This window comes from Erinaceus europaeus, chromosome 9 (genome assembly GCF_950295315.1).
Source record: "Erinaceus europaeus chromosome 9, mEriEur2.1, whole genome shotgun sequence".
NCBI lineage: Eukaryota > Metazoa > Chordata > Mammalia > Eulipotyphla > Erinaceidae > Erinaceus > Erinaceus europaeus.
In genome coordinates, this window is record NC_080170.1 from 23,386,898 (window position 1) to 23,412,451 (window position 25,554).

Below are 25,554 nucleotides of genomic sequence, written 5' to 3' on the forward strand. Positions count from 1 at the left end.
GAGCTAAATGGTGAGAGGGAACAGAGGGTAGGTTGCATCATGGGCACCGGAACCAAGTTGGGACAATGGCCGCTGACTATTTCCTGCCCTTGACTAAATCCAGTCTCTCCCTGGGTATTGGTTTCCTCTCCTCCACAAGGAGGAGTTGCATTTCATAGCTGTTATCTAACATAAAATCAAGTACAAGGAAAATAAATTTCATTGAGTTTGAGAGTCTTAAGAGAGGGACACCCTTTCGGTTCTGTGGCAGTGCTTGGTGAAGTCAGTGGTCAGTGTGGGAATGGGGAGGGGTTGAACTTTTCACGTGGAGTGGACTCTGCCTGGGGCTCGTGTGTTTGATGCCTTTCTGACCCTGTCTATAGCACACTCACTGTCATTTCTTGTAAGGTGACCTCAGCTTTGGCCCTCTTCAAGGGATTTGCTGTTTTTAAAACAATTCAGGGGGGGAGGTTCTCCCTTTCTCTCCATTAAAAAAATAATGAGTTGAGAGAGAGAGAGAGAGAAATCTCAAGAGAAACCTGCTTATTTTTTACTAGTTTGGGTCTCAGGTTAATTTACCGAAGCACCTGTTGGGTAGCCTCTCAGGTAGACCTTAGCTACACATACTAACACTGACCTAGCTTTGGCTCCTTTCACCAAATTCCATCAATCTCTTATTTTTTTCTTTCCTTCTTTCTTCTTTCTTTTCTTTTTTCCCTTCTTCTTCTTTATTTTTTTTTAGCCAGAGCACTGCTCAGCTCTGGCTTACAGTGGTGCAGGGGCTTGAACCTGGGACTTTGGACCCCTAGGCATGAGAGTCTCTCTGCATAAACATTATGCTATCTACCCCTGCCCCCCTCTCCTTTTTAATTTTTTATTTATAAAAAGGAAACACTGACAAAAACCATAGGATAAAACCAAGGGCACAATTTCACACAATTCCCACCACCAGAATTCCCTATCCCATCCCTTCCCCTGATAGCTTCCCTATTCTTTTTTTAAAAAATATTTATTTATTTATTTTCCCTTTTGTTGCCCTTGATGATAGTTTTTCTGTTCTTTAACCCCTTGGGAGTATGGACCCAGGGACATTATGGGATGCAGAAGGTGGAAGGTCTGGCTTCTGTAATTGCTTCCCCGCTGAACATGGGTGTTGACAGGTTGATCCATACTCCCAGCTTGTCTCTCTCTTTCTCTAGTGTGGTGGGGCTCTGGGGAAGCAGGGCTCCAGGACTCTTTGGTGGGGTTGTCTGCCCAGGGAATTCTGGTTGGCATCATGGTAGCATCTGGAACGAAGTGGCTGAAAAAAAAGAGTTAAGATATAAAGCCAAACAAATGTTCACTAATCATCAGCCTAAAAGCTGGAATGTTGCAGATAAAAGATTTGAGAGTCTCTGTTTTGTAGATAGTTAGTAGGCCTGCCAGGTTAGCTTTGCCGGGGGGGGGGGGGAGGAGACAGACGACCAGGGACTCATGGCTGAGCTGGGAAGCAGTTATCTCTTTATTCATGTGGTGGAATGCAGCGCAATCTAAGCTATCTCTAATCACAATCCTGTCCTTATATATACTCGCCAAGTAGGGTGGAAACAGGATGTGACGTAGAGAGGGTGGAGCGAAAAAAGACTGGTGGAAATCAGGGTGTACTAGGAGAGGGGGCGGAGCAAAAAGACATCATGAACCAGTGGGGATTAAACCAATGCCCTGCAGGCAGGGTGGTGCTTAGTTAACAGTGGTTATGTAAATAGAATACAGTGTTAAGCAGGGGGGATTAGACCAATGAAACAGAAGGGGTTTTAGAAGCAGAATTAGAAGCAGACCAACATAGGCCTATTTTAGTTATATTCCAAAGTGCCTGTGACTGTACTAGTTTGTTTTTTTTTTTTGTCTGAGCCTGACTTCTTTCTTTTTTAACCATAGATTAGACCCTAAAACTTTCAGCTTCTCAGGTCAGTTTCTATAATGGAACAGTGATTGGGAATGAGTCCTCCAAGTGCCTTACCTGTTATTTGTAAAAATTATTTATTTATTTTAATGAGCAAGAGACTTGAGAGAGTAGGGCACTGTCTAACTCTGGCATATGATGGTGCAGTGGATTGTATGAGGCACTTCAGAGCCTCAGGCATGAGAGTCATTTTGCATAACCATTATGCTGTCTCTCAGCCTTTACAAGTACTTTAGATTATACTTTTTTTTGCCTTTGTGATTGTTTAATTGATACATCTCTCTTTCTCTGTGTGTGTGTGTTATATGTATGAGCATGTTTTTTTACATTAAACAAAATGTCTTGTAGATTTACATGTTAAGACTAGGAATGTAGTTTAACATCGCTGTGTCGTATATAACTCATCCCACTTCACCGAAACGTGTGTTTTCTCAGTGTGTGAATCTCAGGCACACATCATCAGAAATCAGCACGTGTGTCCTCTTTGTCCCAGTTGATGATGTTCCCCTCCCTTCCTTTACGGTTATCACTAATTGAATGGCCGTGTTTTTGTTTTAGGTTTTCCCTTTTATCCTTTGGTTTATGTTTTACATCAAACCACCAGTAACAAACACCCATAGGAAGGCTACAAACAGCAAGGAGAGGAAAAGGAAGGTCTCCTCCCATCCCCGACACCTGGCTTCCCCTCCACAGGCACCACCTCTGCCAGTGTCTTCCTCTCTAAACAATGAACACACAGTAGAACTGACCTTTGCTAGAGTAGGGGGGTTTCTCTGGATTGGAACATACATAGAAATACAAGTCGTCACCACCACAGCCAAGCTATAGAACAGCCCCACTGCCAGCCCCACTCCTTCATGCTGTCTAGCTCTTACAGTCCTGTAGTCTTTTTTTTCTCTTCCCTTTTTTCCTTCCTCTCTTTTACTTGATGTGATAGAGGGAGCGGGGTGACACATTTATAGTATTGCTCCATTTCTTGTAAAGCCACTCCTCTACAGATGAGGCTGGGGGCTTGAACCTGAGTCCTCAAACCTGAGTCTTGGAGCATGGTAATGTGTACACTCTATCAGGTGAGTCACCACCCAGATCCTATTATGCAGCCTCCTCTCCTCTCCTCTCCTCTCCTCTCCTCTCCTCTCCTCTCCTCTCCTCTCCTCTCCTCTCCTCTCCTCTCCTCTCCTCCCCTCCCCTCCCCTCCCTTCCCCTCCCCTCCCCTCCTTCTCCTCTCCTTTCCCCTCCCCTCCCCTCCCCTCCCCTCTCTTCTCCTTTCCCCTCTCCTCTCCTCCCCTCTCCTTTCCCCTCTTCTCTCCTCTCCTCTCTTCTCCATTCCCCTCCCCTCCCCTCTCCTCTCCTCTCCTTTTCCCTCTCCTCCCCTCCCCTCCCCTCCCCTCCCTCCCCTCTCCTCTCTTCCCCTCCCCTCCCCTCCTCTCCCCTCCCCTCCCTTTCCCTCCTCTCCCTTCCCCTCTCCCCTCCCCTCCCCTCCCTTTCCCTCCTCTCCCTTCCCCTCTCCCCTCCCCTTCTCCTCTCCCCTCCCCTCCCTTCTTCTCTAAGATATTACTATTATTAATGAGGGGGGGTAGAGAGAGAGACAGAATGAGAACCAGAGCACATCATTCTGCATATGCTGTGTCAGGAATTGATATCATGCTTGAGAGTTCAGCACCTTATTCACTGTGCCACTTCTAGGGTTGAAAGTTGGATAAGCTTTTAAGCTGGGAGTCAGGCAGTAGCGCAGCGGGTTAAGCACAAGGACCGGCGTAAGGATCCTGGTTCGAGCCCCCAGCATGAGCCCCCAGCACCTCACCTGCAGGGGAGTCGCTTCACAAGCAGTGAAGCAGGTCTGCAGGTGTCTGTCTTTCTCTTCCCCTCTCTGTCTTCCCATCTCTCCCTATTTCTCTCTGTCCTATCAACGACGACGACATCAACAACAATAAAAACAACAAGGGCAACAAAAAGGAAATAAATATTAAAAAGAATCTTAAAAGCTTTTAAGCTGAGATATTTTTTTCACTCATGCACGTGCCTATTGGGTTCCGTGTCCCGTCATCGTTCCTCATGTGCACGTGTGTGCAAGCGTGTTCTCTCTCTCTCTCTCTCTCCCCCTCCCTCCCTCCCTCCCTCCCTCTAGAGATCATTCCATGTGACCCACAGCCCTCACTCATCTTTGCAGTGACTGCAATGAATGTGGCATAACTGAATGAAAGATAGTCTCTCCTGGGTAGGCCTTACTTTTTGCCTTCTGCTAGTGTCTGTCACACAGACTTCTTTGGCCTGTGCTTTCCTTTGGAGGCATCGCCCGTGTCTAAGCCCTATCCCTTTCTAGGCTTTGCAGCTAATAATGGGAGATGTTCAGTCCAAATTCGGTGGAAGAAACCAACCGCCCCCTCCCTCCTCCCCATGTCCAGCTCTGCAAGGGCTGCTGTGTGGGAGCCCACAGGGTGTGGCTTGGGGCGCCTCTACTCCGAGTCCTGCCTCCCCCAGACAGTTTTGCAGACATGCAGAGTCTGCCCAGCAGTATCTGGTTGCTGTGTGGGGTTGAGCAACAGCTTCTGCTGTGAGGAACCCAGGCAGCGTTTCACCCACTGACAGAGCCCTTCCAAGTCACAGAACGCCGTCCCGCCCCATGTTCTTTGTCTTGCTAGACCCAGGACTGTTTTGTGTTCTCAAAATATCTGACTTAGAAGTAATCACATGGAGCTAATCTTCTCTGAACTCGTAACAATACAAACCTTTTTCAGCCCCTTGTTCCTAACCTGGGGGTTTCCAAATATTGGAAATAATCAGTGTATGCATACTGCTCAACTCTGGCTTAGTTTACCTAAATATGCATGCATATAAGATACAAATGCAGGGCTCGGTAGTGGTGCACTGGGTTAAGCACATGTAGTGCAAAGCTTAAGGACTCACACAAGGATCCCAGTCCGAGCCCCCAGTTCCCAACCTGTGGGGGTGGGGGGCTCTGCTTTACAAGCGATGAAGCAGGTCTACAGGTATCTTTCTCTCTCCCTCCCCTCTCTATCTTCCCTCCCCTCTCAATTTCTCTCTGTCCTCTCCAAAAAAAAAAAAAAAAATGGACATAGGAACAATGGATTCATAATGCAGGCACTGGGCCCCAGCCATAACCCTGGAGGCCAAAAAAAAAAAAAAGATACAAATGCTACCCCCACCCCAAAATATTTTATTTATTTTAATGAGAGGTACAGAGAGAAGAGGGCGTGAAGAGCACTGCCCAGCTCTGTGGTGGTGCTGCAGATTGAACCCGGGACCTTGGAACCTCAGGCATGAAAGTCTTTTGCAGAACCATTATGCTCTCCCCCCAGCCCTCATACTCTGCCTTTGCAACAATTAAAGTATCTTTTCCCTGAACTTGGGCCATGATCTTTTGTGACACCCTTTTTGAATAAAGCCAGGGTGTCATGGGACCCTGTTTATAGACAGTCCCTGATCTAGGTTTTGTCTTTTCCATGTGCTTGTCAATCACTGGTCTGTGTCTCCCAGGTGTTATGGTTCTCTCTCTGGGTGCTGGTTATCACATACCTTCTCTGCTTCTTCAGTAAGTGTACCTGCTAAACTCTGTGGGATTTCTTTTGGCCACTGTGTTTAGTTGAAAGATGACAAGCTGGACTCTAGACATAAGAGAAGCTGAGGTGAACGTGCATGCGTGTGTCTAATTTTCAAATGTAGAGAGACTGAACAAGACCGCAGCACCAAAGCTACCTTCAGTGTAGTAGGGGCCAGGTTTGAACCTGGGTTTTGCTCGATATAGAGAGTTTTAAGAGAACATAAGCATTGAGTCTCGATCAGTTGGTAGTGAGACCTGTCTGTATCTGAACCGAACCGCCATGAATTGAATGCAGGTAATAATTACTTAGACTGTAATGATTAACAGGGAAGTACTTAGGAAGGAATCTCTGGCATCTATACTCAGAAGCACAGAGCATTCTGATGGTCTCTTTGCAGTAAGGTCTCATAGACCCTGCTCATCCACTTCCTGTGTGTTTTTCCCTCTTGCAGTGATGAACCACCAGCACCAGCAGCAGATGGCTCCCAGTACCCTCAGCCAGCAGAACCACCCTACACAGAACCCACAGGCAGGGCTCCTGACCATGCCCAATGCACTGACCACTCAGCAGCAGCAGCAGCAGAAACTTCGGCTCCAGAGGATCCAGATGGAGAGAGAGAGGATTAGGATGCGTCAAGAGGAGCTCATGAGGCAGGTATGACATTCTTCAGTGCCTGGAGGAAGCGTCAGTGCCTTTGATGCCCAAGCTTTGGAAAGGTAGCTGCTTCACTTCCAGAAAAAGCCTTCTTTACAGATCTGAGAGGCTCAAAACCCTACTCCAAACCTCATGAGTAGAGTTCAGTATCTTCTTCCAGTGTCTGTCTGCACTGTGTTCTGAGCCAATTTTATGAATGCAAATGAGGTAAGTTAGTATGACTACCTTCAATTTGCAAAGCTAATTCTTTTTTTTTTTTTTTTTTTAACTAGAGCACTTTTCAGCTCTGGTTTATGGTGGTGCAGGGGATTGAACATGGGACTTTGGAGCCTCAGGCATGAGAGTCTCTTTGCAGAACCATTATGCTATCTACCCAACAAATTTTAAGGAGAGAAGCAGTATGTTCCAACTGTCTGTTGCTGTGTGATAAATGATCCTTCAGACATAGTGACTCAAAACAATTTTATTGTATCACGCAAGTTTGTGTGTCAGGAATTTGGACAGGGCCCAGCTGGGTGGTTGTTCTGCTCTATATGATGCTGTCTAAGGTCACTCAGTGAATAGTTGTTGGGTGTTCCGGTCTGGTCTGGAGCATTCAAGCTGGCTCATCTCCTCCATGGTGTGGCTACATGATGGGGACTATTGGACTAAAAATTTATATATGGCAGAGTTGGATATATTACTTAAATGTTTGAAGCTCCCTGAATTACAGGAAGTGTAAACTGCCAACATCTTAGGACCTGGCTCTGGAAATTCAGAGTCACTTCTGCCATTTTTCTTAGTCCAAGCGGTCACAGAGCCCTGAAGACCCCTGGTTCTTAGATTAGAGCGGAAAGGACACTCTGTGGTAGAACTGACTGAGAAACTGTAGCCATCTTTTAAAAAGATTTTACTTTATTTACTTCATATATATAAGAGGAGAGAGGGAGAGGGGGAGAGGGAGGGAGGGAAGGAGGGAGAGAGAGAGAGAGAGAGAGAGAGAGGGAGTGTTTCATGTGCGTGTGAGGAAGAAACAGTGAAGCCTGAACACCAGAATGGTATATACAGTGCTGGGGAGGGGACTGAGAGCCTCAGGGACACAAGTCCTACACTCTACTGCGGAGCTGTTTTCCTCACAGCAAAAGAAAGTAGAGGGCCTTCTTGGTTACCAAAACTGAAACTTCTTGCACACACAGTCTGTGTGCTATTGCTGCACAGTGTCTTCCCAACCCCTTTGACCCACTATGGTGCACAAAAAGAATCAGGGACAACTATGGGAAAAAAGCGAAAGGGGAAAGGTAACTGATTTGTTTATGTGGAGTGATGTGCAAAACGACCCAAGCCTAGACTGGGCACCTTCTGGGTCGTGCTCTGTTCATTCATTTATTTATCCATGTAGTCATTCATTCATTTAGTCAACCCACAGCATATTACTGTGTGTCCTGTGGCTCAGAATGGGGCTCCATTTCAAAGAAGAAAGAATCAAAGAGAACCCTTGAAGAAGCCTACAGCTTTTCCTCTGCTTCTGTGGCTTCGTCTATGAAAGAACTGAATTCTTCTGTGTTGCTCAGCTAATATGACCCATATTTTCAGGTCTCATAAACTTTCTTAACTGTACTTTGGGAGGAAAGCTTCAGTTTATTGTTCTAAGTCTTCAGACTTTGCTTTATGACTCACATGGTACAAGATACACGGATAGCTTCCTTTCCCTGGTTTAAAGAAATAAATTGTTCATCTCTTTCCAGAGAGTGTTCTTGTAAGGGCATGGGGGTACTTGGATAAACACTTTTTATTGTTATTATTATTATAGTACCTGGGAATGAACTCAGGATCTTACTCATATGTAATGCCACTAAGAAGTCTCCCCTGCCCAGTTTTCTATTTTATTATTTTATACTAGAGCTCCAGCTTATGGTAGTACAGGAGATTGAACCTGGGAGCTTAGAATCTTGGACATGAATGCCATTTGCATAGACATTGTGCTGCCCCTCTGCCCTATTTATTATTACTACTTTATTCCTTTTTAAAAAATATTTATTCCCCTTTGTTGCCCTTGTTTTATTGTTGTAGTTATTGATGTCGTCCTTGTTGGATAGGACAGAGAGAAATGGAGAGAGGAGGGGAAGACAGAGGGGGGAGAGAAAGACAGACACCTGCAGACCTGCTTCACCACCTGTGAAGCGATTCCCCTGCAGGTGGGGAGCCGGGGGCTTGAACTGGGATCCTCATGCTGGTCCTCGCGCTTTGTTAACCTGCTGCGCCATAGCTCGACTCCCTTACTACTTTATTCTTATCTTTATTTATTTTTGTGGAGACAGGGGCTCACAGCTTCTGGGATGCCTTTTCCAAAAGACCAATAGAGAGAAAGACACAGACATCACAGATATGGTGCAGTCCCTTGGAGCAATGATACATGCTCCAAGGGACTGCACCATATGGTGCTGCGTCTTGAGCCTGGGCCCTGTAGATGGAGAGGCATTTGTCCTGCTACTATAGTCATTCAGCCAGCCTTCCTTCCTTCCTTCCTTCCTTCCTTCCTTCCTTCCTTCCTTCCTCCCTCCCTCCCTCCCTCCCTCCCTTTATCCCTTTATCCCTCCCTGACCCTCTTTATTTCTGTCTCTCCTATATTCCTTCCCTTTTTTGAGAGACAGATATAATGAGAGAGGGAGAGAGAGACATCACAACACCCATGGGCTCACTTGGATAATATGCTTTGTCATGTGCACAGCCTGGGTTCAAACAACACTGAAGGAAGCATTGGGGGTTGAGGTGTTGATGCCCTGGAACTCACACTTGATGAGTCATGCATTCTGCTGGGTGAACCATGTCCTGGCCTTAGTTCAGTCGCATCTGATACTTTCAGAAATATACATTGAGCTGGAGAAGTAGCTTACTTTGGCAGTGAATTCTTTGTCATGTGCGTGGACCAAGTTCTGCCACACTGAAAGCTCAGTGTTGTCTGTCTGTCTGTCTGGATTTGACTCTGGAGAGGACTAATAAGTAAATAAAGAATACACTGAAATAATGCAGGGAGATACCATAATGGTTATGTAAGGAGACTCCCAAGGTTCCAGGTTCAGTCAAACCACCATAAGCCAGAGCTGAGCAGTGCTTTGGTAAAAATAAGTAAATAAATATTATATGCTGACTTCATAAATGAATAATCCATTTCTCATCAAACTAATTCTAGCACGTAAATGGTTTGTATTGTATGAGATTTAAAATGCCTGGCGATTTCAGCAGAGTACAAGAATTTAAAACATTCTTTTCATTAATTTTATAACTTATTACAGTGGAATAGCTCAGAAAATGAGTCCTGTTTTAAATAACAGGATTGATAATCGAGCAGAGACACGTAATTGGGATTATAAAACTCTTAATAAAAATTCTTTAAACAGTGAAAAAAAACGCATGATGAATTCAAACATTCATTAGATATAACCTTTGCACATGAAGGAACGAAATATAAGTTGTGCTGTGTTGTTCAGTTGAGAAATGTCAGAACCACAGCTTGGGAATATAACCACAGTTGTGCCTTTGACCCTGGGGATTTATGCCTACCATTTCATGGCTATTTGAGGGTAACAGTTGTCTATACTGTTTTTAGAGATACCATATCATGTTTCTTAGCAGGAAATAATCGTACTATTGTTCACTCGCTTTGCATAAGAATTTCATTTGGAGTAATTTTTTTCTATTCTATATTACAGAGTAATTTGAGGCAAATTTATTTGTGGGCTTCCTCTTCATTTTATATTTAAATGGGCTCTAAAGATTTTTTCCCCCCTTACACAAAGTTTGGAGCATTGGGCTGAGCATGATTTGTTCTGCCTCTTTCTGCTTCTCTCTCTTGCCCCACCTCCTTCTTTCCCACAGAAAATATTTCTTGAAAAGGGGGTGGGAAAAAGTGCCCCAATTGTTCCCTTTGTTCCAACTGTAGGTGCCTTTGAGCCAGAAGTAGTATTGATGGCTCAGATTACAGAAATGCCAGCCAAGTCCTTTACAGGCTGATTCTCTGGGATCCTGTGGGCCAGGGAGCATTTTGCTGTGTCACCATGGCCCCTTTGGGACACCAGGGCTTAGAGAAATGCTGTCCAGATGTGCTGACTGAGGCTCTGCCGGAGTATGTTGAGTTAGGAGGAGGACACAGAGATGGGATGGATGGCTGACACTGATGTCTTTTTATGATAGAGCACAAAGAGATCTGAGGAGACTAGTCATGGGAGGTACATTTTTTTCCCTCTCTCCAAGACAGCCTGCTTCTCAGTGTCAAAGGCATTGCTCAAGGCCTCACAATAAATGGTGCTGGTGTGTTCTCTGCTAGTCTACTGGAGATGTTTGCCAAGATGTGTACTTGTTCAGGTATGAATGATGTGCTCTGTCTTGGAGGGTTTTCTTCGCTTCTGCCTCCTCCCTGTCCCCCTCTCAAGGAATGAACCCAGGGTCTCCAGTGTATTATCACTAAGAGGGGTTGCATTTTTTCTATTATTGTTGTTATTCTTTAATTTTGGAGAGGTGGAAGGGGGTTGGGGAGGGGAGACATCTCAGTACCGCTCTACCATCCAAAGAGATGGTGCAGAAAGGAAGGAGGGTGGTAAGGTAGGGAGGGCACAGGACTCAAAGTGAATGGATTATCCTGAACAGAGTATGGGGAGGGGAGGCAGGAGAGACAGACCATTCACAGAGAGGTCTTCTAAAGCCCCTACTGCCTGCCTGCCTGCTTTCTTTCCTTATTTCCTTCCTTCCTTCCTTCCTTCCTTCCTTCCTTCCTTCCTTCCTTCCTTCCTTCCTTCCTTCTATCCATCCATGTTTTGAAAAATAGCTCCCTTGGATAAAGTGCACAACCCAGGTTCAAACCACACTGAAGGAGGCTGTGATGCTGTGGCCTCTTTCACATACACACTTTCTGTCTCTCTACCTCTCTGTCCCAAAATATTTATTTATTGAGGGAGGGGGGAGGGAGAGGAAAAAAAAACACCCAGAACTTTACTTTGGCACATGTGGTGCCAAGGAATGAACCCAGGACTTCATGCTTACAAGTCCAATGCTCTAGTCTCTGCCCTACCTCCCAGGCCACTGTTTTTTGTTTTTCATTTATAACCTGTTTACTCTAGAACAACCTACAAGTACCAATATATACTCAGATGAAAACCAGCATCAATTAGCTTGTCACCCCAGACCAGCCAGGAGAACATTGTGATCCTTTCCTTCCCACCCTTTTGCTGGGAACTGTCTGGGCCTGAGCTGGGCTGTGCTCTCTTAAGCACAGGCTGCTCCCTGGAACAGCCCAGTGGTTTCTGGGATTCACTCTGCCTAGGTCACTCTCCCACCCTTTCTTCCCTGAACCTTATTTCTGCTGATCTAGACTCCGGGGTTCTCAGTCTCCACCCTGCCTGCTCGACTCTGTATCTTGAACAGATTTGAGGACTTGACAAGACAGAACTCAGTCTTGACTTCTCAAAGTGGAGGAGAATGTGGTCCCAAAAGTGGTCTTACAGAACTCCGTCTCTCCTTTTACCTCTATTTTTCTCTCTCCCTCTCTTAAATAAAGAATGAAAAACTTGGCTTGGTAAGGCCATGATTCAGATACCACATTACTCTTTCTCTCTTCCTCTCTATTTGAATGAAGAAGAAATAAAAAATTATCCTAGGAATGGTGAAATCACACATGTCCAGCTTACACACACAAAATTAAATTAAATGCTTTATTATTAAAAGTAAATAAAATGAGGGGACCAGGCAGTGGCACACCTGCTTGAGCACAAGGACCTTGGTTCAAGCCTCTAGTCCTGGTTTTCACCAGCAGTGGAGAAGCTTTGGGGATGGTGAAGCAGCTATCTCTTTCTCTCTCTATTCCCCTCTCCACTCTCACTTTCTCTCTGTCCTGTCCAGTAAAAAGAAAGAGGGGGGGGAGGCCACTCATAGTGCAAACACCAAGCCCCAGCAATAATCCTGGTAGAAGAAAATAAAATAAAATAAAATACCAAAGTTAGTACTATATCACGCTACTGTCTTATAGTCTCAGTGTACTGGAATGTTTTGGTTGTTTTTAATTGTCTTTATTTATTTATTGGATAGAAACAACCAGAAATCGAGAGAGAAGGGGGAGACAGAGAGGCAGTGAGATTCCTGCAGCACTGCTTCACCACTTGCAAAGCTTTCTCTGTGCAGGTGAGGACCTGGGATTCGAACCCAGGTCTTTGCACATTGTCACATTGTGCACTCAACCAACTGGAATGTTTTGTACTTGGGATGTAGCTATCTATCTATAATAGGACTAGATGTATATTTCACTCATTTATTTAACCAGAGCACTGCTCAGCTCTGGCTCTTGGTAACGCTTGGATCAAACCTAGGTGAACATAAATTTTGTTATACTATGAACTGTGCATGTACATAATGATTTTAGAATGCTCTGCTGGTTGAGTTTTAAAAGTGTTTGCTCAGTTTCATGTTTGTAAACCGACCCAGTATAATGGAAAATGTTAGTAACTGTTCAAAAGTTAAGAAGCAGCCTTATTTCCTTGTTACTCATCTAACAGAACAATCCCTTGCCACGAAAACAGAGTCACAGCTTTATCAGAAGGGAGTTTTCTTTCTTTCTTTCTTTTTTTTTTTCCATGGGTATTGTCCATTGAATTTTGACACAAGGGAACCTTCTGCTTGGAAGATCTTAGCTGGTGGACTTCCTGTCAAGCCCCAAGGCCTAGTTTCTACAGTGAAGACCCATATTGCCTGTTCTCACTGTGGAGGAATAGTTATTATTCCCAGGCAAACTCAGCACTGCCTTTATTTACACTACCCTGTCTTAACTGGGAGAACAAGAGAATCATCTTGGGGGGGAAAGGGGGTATGGATGCTGACTAAGCCTGGCCTCTGGTTGCTATGGCAGCAGGGACCAGGGCTGAGGGTTTGGTCCTGGAGGCCTGGAATTCTTGCTGGCAAGTCTCATAGATTTCTGTTGGATTTGACTGCCTCTGCTGCCTCCAGCCAGCCAGCTGGCTGGCCTCTCTCCATCATTCCTGACCTTGGGCCTCAGGGAGGGACACTGGGCTGGTGGAAGGTACTGAGGTCTGGTTTTTAGCAGCCATTTGGAGAGGTTACAAAGGGTCATATCGGAGTAGACCAGGAAGCATAAATGGCAGTTATTTCATGAAGTGTCTTGCCTTTAGGATGTGGGACAATCTGTTCACTGTTTTTAAGCTTATTCTTTTAAATTTTATTTGTTCTATTAATGAGAGAGATAAAGATAGAGATACAGAAATAAAGAAAGACCAGAACACTACTCAGCTCTAGAACCTTGAAGCCTTGAGGCATGAATCTTTTTTGCATCACTATTATGCTTCAGCCTTATTCGCTTTTATTTTTGTTTTAATTAATTAGTTATTTGTGATAGCCTTGGTTTATACTTCAGGGGCACATTTAAAAAAATTTTTTATTTATAAAATGGAAACACTGACAAGACCATAGGATAAAAGAGGTACAATTCTCACCACCAGAGCTCCATATCCCATCGCCTCCCTTGATAACTTTGCTATTCTTTAACCCCGTGGGAGTATGGGCCCAGGGTCATTAGGGAATGAAGAAGATGGAAGGAAGAAGATCTGGCTTCTGTAATTTCTTCCCTGCTGAACATGGGCGTTGACAAGTTAATCCATCCTCCCAGCCTCTCTCTCTCTCTTTCCCTAGTGGGGCAGGGCTCTGAGGAAGCAGAGCTCCAGGACACATTGGTGGGGTCATCTGTATAGGGAAGTCCAGTTGGCATCATGGTAGCATCTGGAACCTGGTGGCTGAAAAAGAGTGAACATATAATGCCATACAAATTGTTGATTAATCGTGAACCTAAAGGCTGGGATATTGCAGATGAAGATTTGGGGTCTCCATTTTGGAAATAGCTAGTAGGTCTATATTTTAGGTATATTCCAAAGAGCCCATGACTTTATTAGTTTTTACCTGAGCCTGACATCGGATATGCAGGTGGACCCAAGTTATTGTCTGGGGAGATGATGTCATGGCTGGAAAAAGGGCTAGAAAGCTACATCAGGGAAAAGGGTAGCTCCCAAATATGGGAAAAGTATATAAATATTGTTGACTATAAACCCCATCGATTTGATCCGGGGCCCATATTCAGCATAGGAGTCTGTGTAACCTCTTTATCCCTGTAGGTCCCAACTTGCATTCTGTGGTCATCATTTTTTTTTAAATTTATTTTAATTATGATAGAGACAGAAATAAATTGGGAAGGGGAGAAGGAGAGAGAAGTAGAGACACCTGCTGCCTATTTCACTGCTCATGAAGTTTCTCCTCTGCAGGTGGAGTTTGGGGGCTTGAACTTGGATCCCTGTGCATGGTAACTGTGCAGTTTACCAGTTGTGCCCATGCGAACAATTTTATATCAGTTCCAGGTGTCATTACACCATTCCTAGTATAGCTCAAAGAGGGATCCAACCTGGTGCCTATATAATACCAGTATACCTCCACCACAAGTCTGTTGGATCCCTTCCACCCTTTTGACTGCTCCCTTTCTCCCAGCCCACCCCATGTTCTTGGCTGAGCTCAGTTCTCATTCAGAGTCTAGGGGTTTGTTTCCCCATTTGCTTTGTCAGTTCTCTTGCTTTTGTCCTTTATATTCCACATATGAGGTAAGATCACTTGGTATTTGTCTTTTTCTAAGTTATCTCGTTTAACAGGATCCTTGCCAGTTCCATCCCTGATGTTGAGAAGGGCAAAATTTTATCGTTTTCATACCTGAGTCATATTCCATCTCCTAAATAGGCCACACTTTTTTCAATCCGTTCAGCTGTTGTTGGGTACTTGGGTTGATTCCACATTCTGGCTGTTGAAAATGGTACTGTGGTGAACCTTGGCGTGCAGTGTCTTTAGGGATATATATTTTGTGTGTTCTGCAGGTAGATACTTAGGGGAGGGACTATATGTAAACTTCTAGAGAAGCACTTCATAAATTTAGGCCTCAGGGTTGTCTGGTCATCTGAGAACAAAATTCTTGTAGAGTAACATAGCTACTTAAGTTCATTCACTTTTTCAAGCATAAAATGGACAACATTGAACCAGCAAACTTGGTTCCTGCCTCCATCATGCTTTCATCTTATTCCCACTATTATTTTTTAGTTTCTGTGGATAGAGACAGAGAGAAATTGGAAGCGAAGAGGGAGGTAGACAGGGAGAGAGACACCTGCAGCTGCCTCACCACTCCCAAAGCTTCTTCCTTGCAGGCAGAGAGAGACCAGGGGCGTAGGCAGGCGTGCCACCACCTGGCCCAAAATCATCTTCTAAAATGTCTTTGGTGTGCGTTATTGTGGAGGAATAATACCAGCTCAGGTTTTATTTTAAGGCCCTGTTGAAGAATGTTGCCCCAAAATGAAGGTTCACAAGGTTTGCACCCAGGAAAAGTAGCTTCTTAGTTTTGATCTTAGTCAGGTCCCAGGGATGAAGCAAGATCCTAATATAAAGTTCCACTCAGTGATTTTTTTTTTTTTTAAGGGAAAAGTGAAATAATAATGTTTTCCTTAAGGTGACTCTAAGGGACATCAGTGTGGCCTAGGAACACAAGATCACTATATAGATCTTGCATTAAAAGAGCAACAAACTGGGGGTCGGGCGGTGGTGCAGTGGGTTAAGCGCATGTGTTGCAAAGCGCAGGGACCGGCGTAAGGATCCCGGTTCGAGCCCCCGGCTCCCCACCTGCAGGGGAGTCACTTCACAGGCAGTGAAGTGGATCTGCAGGTGTCTATCTTTCTCTCCCCCTCTCTCTCTGTCTTCCCCTCCTCTCTCCATTTCTCTCTGTCCTATCCAACAACAAAGCAACGTCAACAACGGCAATAATAACCGCAAAGAGGCTGCAACAACTAGGGCAACAAAAAGGGGGAAAAATGGCCTCCAGGAGCGGTGGATTCATGGTGCAGGCACCGAGCCCAGCAATAACCCTGGAGGAAAAAAAAAAAAAAAAGAGCAACAAACAGTGGTCCAGGAGGTGTCATAATGGATAAAGTGTTGGAGTCTCAAACATGAAATCCTGAGTTCAATCCCCGACAGCACATGTACCAGAGTGACGTCTGGCTCTTGTTCTCTCTCCTCCTACCTTTCTCATTAATAAGTAATAAAATCTTAAAAGGAAAAAAAAAAAACAGCAAAAAACAAGCTATGGAGAAAAATTACAGTTTCACCAGATACTTCCCCCAAAGTGGTAAAAGCTTCAACTGCTCTGACAGAGCCTGCCAGCTGAGTTTGTGTGCTGAGCTATTTCAAACAGGGAGGCTCCAGGAAATGTGACAGAATTTCTAGAATCCCTTGGCACAAAGCTACAAAGAAATGTATTTATTTGTTTATTTTTTATTTTCGCCCCCTCCACACACTTTTTTTTTTTTAATAAGGAAGATTAAAAAAAAATCCTCATTCCACCTCTCAAGTTCCTCTGGAGTTTGGCAGGGAGATCAACTTCTCCCACCAGAATAACCTCCAGTGTTAGGATTTCAAAATATTGTCCTTCTTCCCCCCCGCCCCACGCCCCCACACATACACGTGTTTCCACTCACCCCACCCTCTGTAATCAAAACAATCTAGTCTTCCATTTTTGTCAAACTCCAGGCCACACACACTTAAAAATCTAGCAGGGCACTATCCAGAAAGAGGTTACTGTCATTGGTCTCTCTTTGAAGTACATTCCAGCAAGGGCAGGAGCTGGCTGGCCTGGCTGGCCTGGTTCACACAGCTAAGGACTCTCAAGGGCTACGGGACTCTTCAGCTGCTGTTTCCTCTCACCTGCTCTGTGAGTTGATTTCCCAGGAGTTACAGGCCAATGGCAGGTGCAAGAAAGAGGATCGAGCCTCCTTCCTTCCTTCCTTCCTTCCTTCCTTCCTTCCTTCCTTCCTTCCTTCCTCCCTCCCTCCCTCCCTCCCTCCCTCCCTCCCTCTCTCTCTCTTTCTTTCACTTGTTTTTGGATACAAACAGAATTTGAAAAGGAAGGAGAGAGAGAGAGAGAGAGATACAGAGAGACCTATAGCACTGTTTCACTATTTGTGAAACTTTATTAATTGAAAGAGAAAGACCAGAGCATTGCTTAACTCTGACTGATGGTGGTTCTGGGGGTTGAACTTGAGACCTTAGAGGTATGAAAGTCTTTTGCAGAACCATTATGCTGTCTCCTCAACCCAACTTCTCTCTGTCTCTCTCTGTCTTTTTTTTTTTTAACCATGTATAAATTACTTGTTTCAGGGAGCGAAATGGATGACCACAAACTCCTAGCTAGATTCTATTTTGCAACACCCTTCCCACTCCCAGCTAGACTCTAGAGAAAAATTTAAAAAATAAAATGGTGGGGGCAGGAGGGTAGGTGTGGGGTTACCAGGGGCCGCTTTCCAGATCATTCTGGAACTGGCTTGTACAATCTGAACTTTGCTGGCTGTGTGGTGAATCCACAGTACACTTGCTCCACCCATATGCCTTGACAGGGATCAGAGAACACATCCAAATCTCTCTCTCTCTCTCTCTCTCTCTCTCTCTGTGTGTGTGTGTGTGTGTGTGTGTGTGTGTGTGTGTGTGTGTGTGTACACGCGCGCGCGTATACTCAGGGTATTCAAACAGCCCATTTCATTTTAAAGCCTTCCACCCCCCAAACTGTCTAAAGTAGAGGGTTGGTATTTCCATTTTATAGTTCCAAGAAATAACATGCCCAATTCCCACAGCCAGTAGGAGGAAGAGTTGAAATTTTGAGGTCAGCCAAGGGCAACCAACCCTTGGCTTTCATCTCTTTGCGACACTGTATGGTGTGGAGAAGAGCTGACTGTGGGCCCAGTGAAGTGACTTGATATGTCTGTCTCACTTTCCCCATGGATTTGATTTGTTTAACCAGAGCACTACTCTACTCTGGTTTATAGTGGTGCTGGAGATTGAACCTGGGACCTTGGAGTCTCAGGTGTGAAAGTCTTTTGCATAACCATTATGCTATCTCCCTTGCCCAACTATTCATAGCCTTTAACACTGCCAGCTCATTCTGTCAGCGCCTTGATATATGTTGGTTCTCTCCACAGATGTAATAAATATGCCTTTTAATCCTCACAATTCAGAAAGATGAGTCTGACATGCTATTTTTTTTTTTTTTTTTTTATGCCAGAGCACTGTTCAGCTCTGGTTGATGGTGATGCCGGGGATTGAACCTGGAACTTCAAAGTCTCAAGCATGAGAGTCTATTTGCATAACCATTATGCTGTCTCTCTTCTCCCCTAACCCCTCCCCGAATGAGCACTTTTGCCCTCTTCTCCCCTCACCCCTCCCCAGATGAACACTGTCAAGATAGTTTAAGAACTTAGTCTAGGATCACTGGAATAGCTTACTTGGATAGTGCACTGCTTTGCCATAAATATGCCAGTGTCCTAGCCTAGCCCTTACTGCATTAAAGGAAGCTTCAGTACTGTGGTCTCTTTCAGTCTCTACCATTTTGTCTCTGTCTCTGTCTGAAACAGTCACTGTGGAGTGGTGAAGCTCCATTATGATAGACAAACAGGAAAAAAGAAAGGGAGAATATAGTCTGATATGACCTAGCTAGGGAGTAGCTGCACTGGGATTTGAATCCTGAGCTTTCTGATTCCAAGTACAGCACCCCCCCCCCCCAACCCCCGTACCAAGCCCTGGACTTTCAAAGTCTCTGGTTCCTTGTTGTCAAGATGTAGCCACAGGTAGACCAGAATCCTGGATGCAGCTGTGGGCATGGTGCTTGACTTTCTAGTCTAGAAGGCAAAGCAGTTGGAATATCAGTAGCAGCTGACCAGCTCCTTTAAATGATTTATATGGGCAGCAGGGAGGAAGAGAATTGGAACCAGAGAAGGAGAAACAGGGGTGAGGGAGACAACATGATGGTTATGCAAACAGATTCTCATGCCTGAGGCTATATAGGTCCCAGGTCTGTTGAGGTCAGAAATGACAGGAAGTACCTAGGAGAACACAGACACAGCTGCACCATGCCAGACATGTTACCCAAACATGGGGGAAGGAAATTGTATATGAAAGGGGAGTGGTAACAGGTGTGGGTGTGGCTCAGAGAGGAGGTGAAGGCAGGGTTTGGATCTTCATAATAGACCTGCAGCTTATGCTTGGCCTAGGTAAGCTGGTCAACGTGTGTAAGGACTCTCTCTCTCTCTCTCTCTCTCCCTCCCTCTCCCTCTCCCTCTCCCTCTCCCTCTCCCTCTCCCTCTCCCTCTCTTTCTCTACCTAATATGAATGTTTTCAGTTTTCCTGAATAAAGCTTAAAATTCCTGAAAATCATGCTTTCTCCTCAATTCTTTGTTGAGATTATGTGTGATGAACCTAAAAACACATGAGAAACAGCCTTGACATGCAATTCCCCTCAATACATGTTCAATCCTCCTCTCCCCCACCATAAGCCAGAACTGAACAGTGCCCTGGTAAAAACAAACAAATAAAGAGATCTATTTGGGACTAGGTGGTGGTGCACTTGGGAAAGCACATACATTACAGTACACAAGGACTCAGGTTCAAGCCCCCCAGTCCACCTGCAGGGAGAAAGCTTTATGAGCAGTAAAACAGCTACAGCGCCCTCTCCCTCTCCCTCTCCCCCCCTCTTAAATGCAGCAGTTTGAAATATTTATTTATTGGATAAAGATAGCTGGAAATCGAGGGAAAGGTGTAATAGAGGGAGAGAGAGGGCAGTGGGGTACATAGCTTAATGGTTATGCAAGGAGACTCTTGCCTGAGGCTCTAGAATCCCAGGTTCAATTCCCCTGCACCACCATAAGCCAGAGCTGAGCAGTGCTCTGAGTTGTGGGGGGGGGGGGGGGCACGGGGCAGGGGGAGCTGCCACACTGCTTCACCACTCATAAAGCTTTCCCCCTGCATGTGGGAACCAAGGGCTCAAACCTGGGTCCTTGTGCATGGTAACATACACTCAACCAGGTGCGCCACCACCCAGTCCCCAGGTGTATCTCTCTGTCTCCCCCTTTCCTCTCAGTTTCTATCTCTATCCTAAATAACTAACTAAATAAATAATAGAACCAGCATAGCACCACTCCACCATCCCTGGAACCCCGCTTTGGCTCTGTGCAGAGTTCCTATGTGGTTGCCAGGTCCTTGCACATGGTAAAGTGTGCTCTCCTGGCTGAGCTACCTCACAGTCCTTCCCGTTCTACAGTTTTCAAAAGCTAAAGAACAGGCATGAAGGAATGAATTGCTGTAGGGGCAAAGGTCTTGAACTGGGATGGGTGGCGATGGTTCAGGGACAACCAGAAGTTAGCAGGAAGGGCCGCCGGAAGAGCTCACTGGGATAGAGCACTGCTTTGCCCTGTGAGCGAGCCCAGTTTGAGCCTGGCCTAAACACATTGAAGGAAGCTTCACTGCTGTTGTGTCTGTCTGTCTGTCTCTACAGCTTGGGTCCAGATGTGTCGGGCCCTGTCCACCCTGGAGTTTTAGATCCAGCCTGGCATGTTCATTTAGGCTCAGGGCTGGGAGCAGCCAGGTGATCAGGAAGGGCATCCTGGAAAAGGAGTTGCCTCTAATAGGTCAGGACAGATCTGGTGAGATCAAAGGGAAGGCACCCAGTGTCCTGAAGAGTCTAGGTCAGGGAGCATCTGTTTTGGAGGACATGGCGGGCGACAACAGATCTGTCAAGAGGTCTCTTGAGCTAGTGCACAGGTTGGAGGTGAGAGACAAACCAAGGGGCTTGATGTGCCTCCGGCTTCACATTTGTCGCCCCATCTGGGGAGCACAGGGCCCGGGGCAGCTGCACCACCAGACCTCTGTGTCGGAGCACGGAGTCAATCTCAGACCAACCTTAGTTGGCCGTGCTTCCATCGGTTTCCCTCATCAATACTTGTCATCTTTGCTTCTTTGCTTCAGCCGCTTTGCCCCATCACTCTGGACTGCCACTTCTTGGTCAGTTTGGGTGGGGGTGCATTAGTGAAACTGGTTAAAAAAAAGGGGGTGGGGGTAGGGAGCTGATACCTAAATTCTTTTTTTGTGGTTGAAGAAAAGTGCTCAGAGGTTTTTATTATTTGTATTTTTTCTTCCTTTCGATCTTATTTGATAGGACAGAGAGATAGTGAGAAGGAAGAGGGAGACAGAGAGGGAAAGAGAAATAGATAACCTGCAGTCCTGCTTCACTGCTTGTGAAGTGTCCCCCCCCCTGCAGCGGGGGAGTAGGGGCTTGAACCTGGGTCCTTGTGTGTGTTCAGCCGGGTGCATTACTGCCTGGCCCACAAAAGTTTTTATTATTTGCTACTGAATCATACTCATGCTTATATTTTTTAATGTATGTTTTTATTAGGGATTTACAAGGATGTTTAAATTCTTAATGTGGAGCTACCATATCCCATTATCAGATAGAATTAAGTAGAATTAAACTTACCCTCCATTTATATCCAGAACTAATTTTATATTATGATAAAATGTTTACAGGCCTCTCTTTCCCCTCAAAGAAAACTTTTTATTAGCCTTGCTGACTCATCCCAAGGAGTTTCACACCTTCCTTTAAATCTTCCAAGGTGAGGTTCCACTAGGAGGAGGTGTGGGGGGGGTTGTGTGGTGGTGGTGGGGGGGAGGCAGACTGACTTACTAAGGAGAGAATTAAAGAGAGAGCAAACCAGATCATTACTCTGACATATGTGGAGTTGGTGGTAGGGTTTGACCCTGGAACCTCAACTTGTGCAAGTCCTGTGCTCTGGTGCTGTGCCATCTCCCAGGCCACAATACTGTGACTTTTCAGATTTTCTTCTTCTTTTTTTTTTTTTTTTCCACCCTGCATTTGGAATGGAGAGCACAGGATGATGATTGTTGGTCACTCCGCCAGGTCCCCTGCACTGCTTGATGTTATGGTCTATTTACATAATCACTGTTTTGCCTGAGACTTGTCCTGCCTGCAGGGTATTGGTTTAATCCCCACTGGTTAGAACCTTTGCAACAGCTGCTATGGAAGCTTGCTACCTTCCTGCTCTTTTTTTTTTTTTTGCTCCACCCCCTCTCCTAGCCATTTCCTTTTCCCACTTGCCACTTCCAGTTAAAGATATATATATGGCATTGTATCTGATCAATAAAGGGGAAATTGCATTGCGTTCCTGCTCAGCCAAGAGTTCCTGGTTCCTCTCCCACGTCGCTGAGTAAGCAGCAGCCCAGGTTGGCTCCGGTCAAGTTCTCTCCAACAAGAGAGCACGTGCCTGAGAAGAAACACCCTCATGCTAGCCCGGCATCTGGCATTTAGTGGGTGCATCTTCCTCACTTTACCATCACAACAGCCCTGTTGGGGCTTTGTCCCTGTTTTACAAGTGGGGAGCAGGCAAGTTAAGTAACTCTGCAAAGATATCAGAGTCAGGGTTCAAGTCCAAGCATCTGGCTTTAGAGGCCCTGTGCTGGACACTGTGCCCTCCTCCTGGTCATCTGTGTTAGGGGCAGGGAAGAATGTGCTGGAAACATTACGTGAGGTTGGTCTGGGAGGTGGCGCACAAATAAAGCACTGGACCCTCAACCATGAGGTCCTGAGTTTGATCCCTGGCAGCTCACGTACCAGAGTGATGCCTGGTTCTTTCTCTTCCTCCTTCTATCTTTCTCATGAATAAATAAATAAATTCTTTTAGAAAGAAAGGAAGAGGAAAGAAGCGAGTGAGGATGCAGTGTGCGCCTGACTAGTTGAGATGTATACAGTCAGCTGTCATTTCACAATTGTTTGTTGAAAATGAGAACTGAATGTCCTTATTTGGTTCCCTTTTCTCCCTTATATTCTTAATCACATTTTTCAATACTTCCATTTGAGTTCCAGTAATATTTTTGAGTGAATCAGTGGTCTACATTCTGCCTAGACTTGAATTAAATACAGGAGTTGCTAGGAGGAAAATGAAAGTGGGGTGAGGGAGGCGGGGAGCTCAGGAAAGGAAAAGGAATGAGTAGATCATAGAAAAATGAAAATGTCCAGGGGACATGTTGGAAGCAGAGGGAGGAGGTAGAACAGTAACTGGACGTGGGTGGGGCGTCTGGGAGAGGGTGGAAGGGTACCTCAGAGACTGAGGAAGAAAGGAGAGGGGGCCTGCTGGCCTTGTCATCTGTGCACCTTGCTGTATAGAATAGCTTCTTTGCCAGTGACTGGAAGATGACTGGAGAAAGTCGTCGGTCGTCTCTCCCCCCTACCCCCAATCGCTTTCTAACTCAGACTAATTTAATTTGCACCTCAGAGTTGTTCTGGTACATTTACCAGCCTTTCTGTTCTCCTTTCCCATCTGTTAGTCATCTGAAGGTAAAAAAAAAAAGGATACAGTCCGTCCCCTACAGTCAGAACATAGCATTGCCTTAGGATGACTGGGGAAGGGAAGTCATGGCTGTTGAATAATGAAAAAGCCCGTTATGGTTTTTAAATTAATTAATCAATTAATTAATTTATTGTCTCTGGGGCTATCGCTGGGGCTCGGTGCTTGTGCTATGAATCCACCACTCGTGGAGGCCATTTTTTCCCCTTGTTGTTTATCATTGTTATTGTTGTTGTTATTGCTGTCGTTGTTGTTGGATAGGACAGAGAGAAATTGAGAGAGGAGGGGAGGACAGAGAGGGGGAAGAGAAAGATAGACACCTGCAGACCTGCTTCACCTCTTGGGGAAGCAACCTCCCTGCCGGTGGGAAGCTGGGGGCTCGAACTGGAGTTCTTATGCCGGTCCTTGCTCTTCACGCCACGTGTGCTTAAGCTGGTGCACTACTGCCTGCCCGCCCTTTTATTCACTTATTATTGGATAGAGACAGAGAAATTGAGAAGAAGGTGGGGGGAGATAGAGAAACACCTGCAGCCCTGCTTCACCACTTATGAAGCGTGCCACTGCCTGGCCCCCTTACCTTTTTTTTTTTTTTTTTCACTAGAGCACAGTTTAGCTGTGGTTTGTGGTAGTGTGTTGCATGGGATTGAACTCGAGACTTTGGAGCCTCAGGCATAAGAATCTCTTTGTATAACCATTATGCTATTTACCCCTGCCCCCGTTATCTTTAAAGTAGAGAGAATGGAGGTAAAATAGCACAGTGAAACATTTCCCCTATTATAGCAGTTCTTTGCTGCTGGATATTAGAAGTCATCCTTCTAAATTTGATGTATGGGTTTCAGGCAGTAGCACAACGGGTAAAGCGCACATGGCGCAAAGTGCAAGGACCTGCATAAGGATCCTGGTTTGAGTCCCCGGCTCCCCATCTGCGGGGGGCGGGGGGGTCTCTTCACAAGCGATGAAGCAGGTCTGCAGGTGTCTTTCTCTCTTCCTCTGTCTTCCTCTCCTCTTTCCATTTCTCTCTGTCCTATCCAACAACAATAATAATAAACACAACAAGGGCAACAAAAGGGGGAAAAAATAAATAGCCTCCAGGAGCAGTGGATTCATGATGCAGGCACCGAGTCCCAGCAATAACCGGGAGAAAAAAAAATTAGATGTATATATAGCTTTAGCTACATGTAAACATTCATTCAAAAATCTGTACTGAACCCTCTATTTGTAATATTCCAGGAGCAGTGCAAGTGGAGGGGAAAATGATATAAACCCATCCTAGCTTGTTACATCTATTTAACCCGGTGTGCCACCGCCCGGCCCCCAGAATGGCAAAGATTTCTTTTTTTATATTTATTTATTTATTTATTTATTTATTTATTTATTTATTTATCCTTTTGTTGCCCTTGTTTATCATTGTTGTGGTTATTGTTGTTGCTGTCATTGATGTCGTCATTGTCAGATAGGACAGAGAGAAATGGAGAGAGGCGGGGAAGACAGAGGGCGAGAGAAAGACAGACACCTGCAGACCTACTTCACCACCTGTGAAGCGACTCCCCTGCAGGTGGGGAGCCGGGGGCTCGAGCTGGGATCCTTACGCCAATCCTTGCGCTTTGGGCAAAGATTTCTAGTCACGTGCTACCTGCCATGTAAAAATAACTGTCAGAAAATAACTCACTTTTTCTAGATTCCTTCACAAGTACTTGCAAGAGTTGAACTATGGACCAGAAGCACCTTTAAAAACAAACAAACAAACAAAACAAAACAAAAAGGGCAAATCTCTGGGGTCATAGAGAGAGCACAGACTCACTTGTCTGAGGCGTCAGAGCCCTCCAACCACCACCTGCCAGAATGGAGTGTGTTCTGATCTCACTCTCTCATGAAAATGATTTTTTTTAAAAGATTTTTCATTTATTAGAAAGGCAGGAGGAGAGAGAAATAACCAGACATCGCTGGTACATGTGCTGCTGGGAATCAAACTTTAGACCTCATGCTTGAGAATCTAATGTTTTATCAACTGCACCACCTCCCAGACCACTGAAAATCTTTTAAAAAATAATATGTAGGCATGCGCGCGCGCGCGCGCGCGCACACACACACACACACACACACACACACACACACACACACACACACACACACACACACAGTGTTTGGAAGTCAGGGAAATGGTTCACCAGTAGAGTGC

General features: G+C 45.3%; 1 protein-coding gene across 1 annotated transcript in view; it reads left to right on the forward strand.

Moving 5' to 3' along the window:
* WWTR1 (WW domain containing transcription regulator 1) overlaps nt 1–25,554 on the forward strand; it is a 171,196-nt gene that overhangs the window by 131,483 nt on the left and 14,159 nt on the right. Inside the window, exon 4 of the mRNA XM_016185990.2 lies at nt 5,936–6,138. Within this exon, the coding sequence (XP_016041476.1) occupies nt 5,936–6,138 (203 nt within the window). The remainder of the gene's footprint in view (nt 1–5,935; nt 6,139–25,554) is intronic.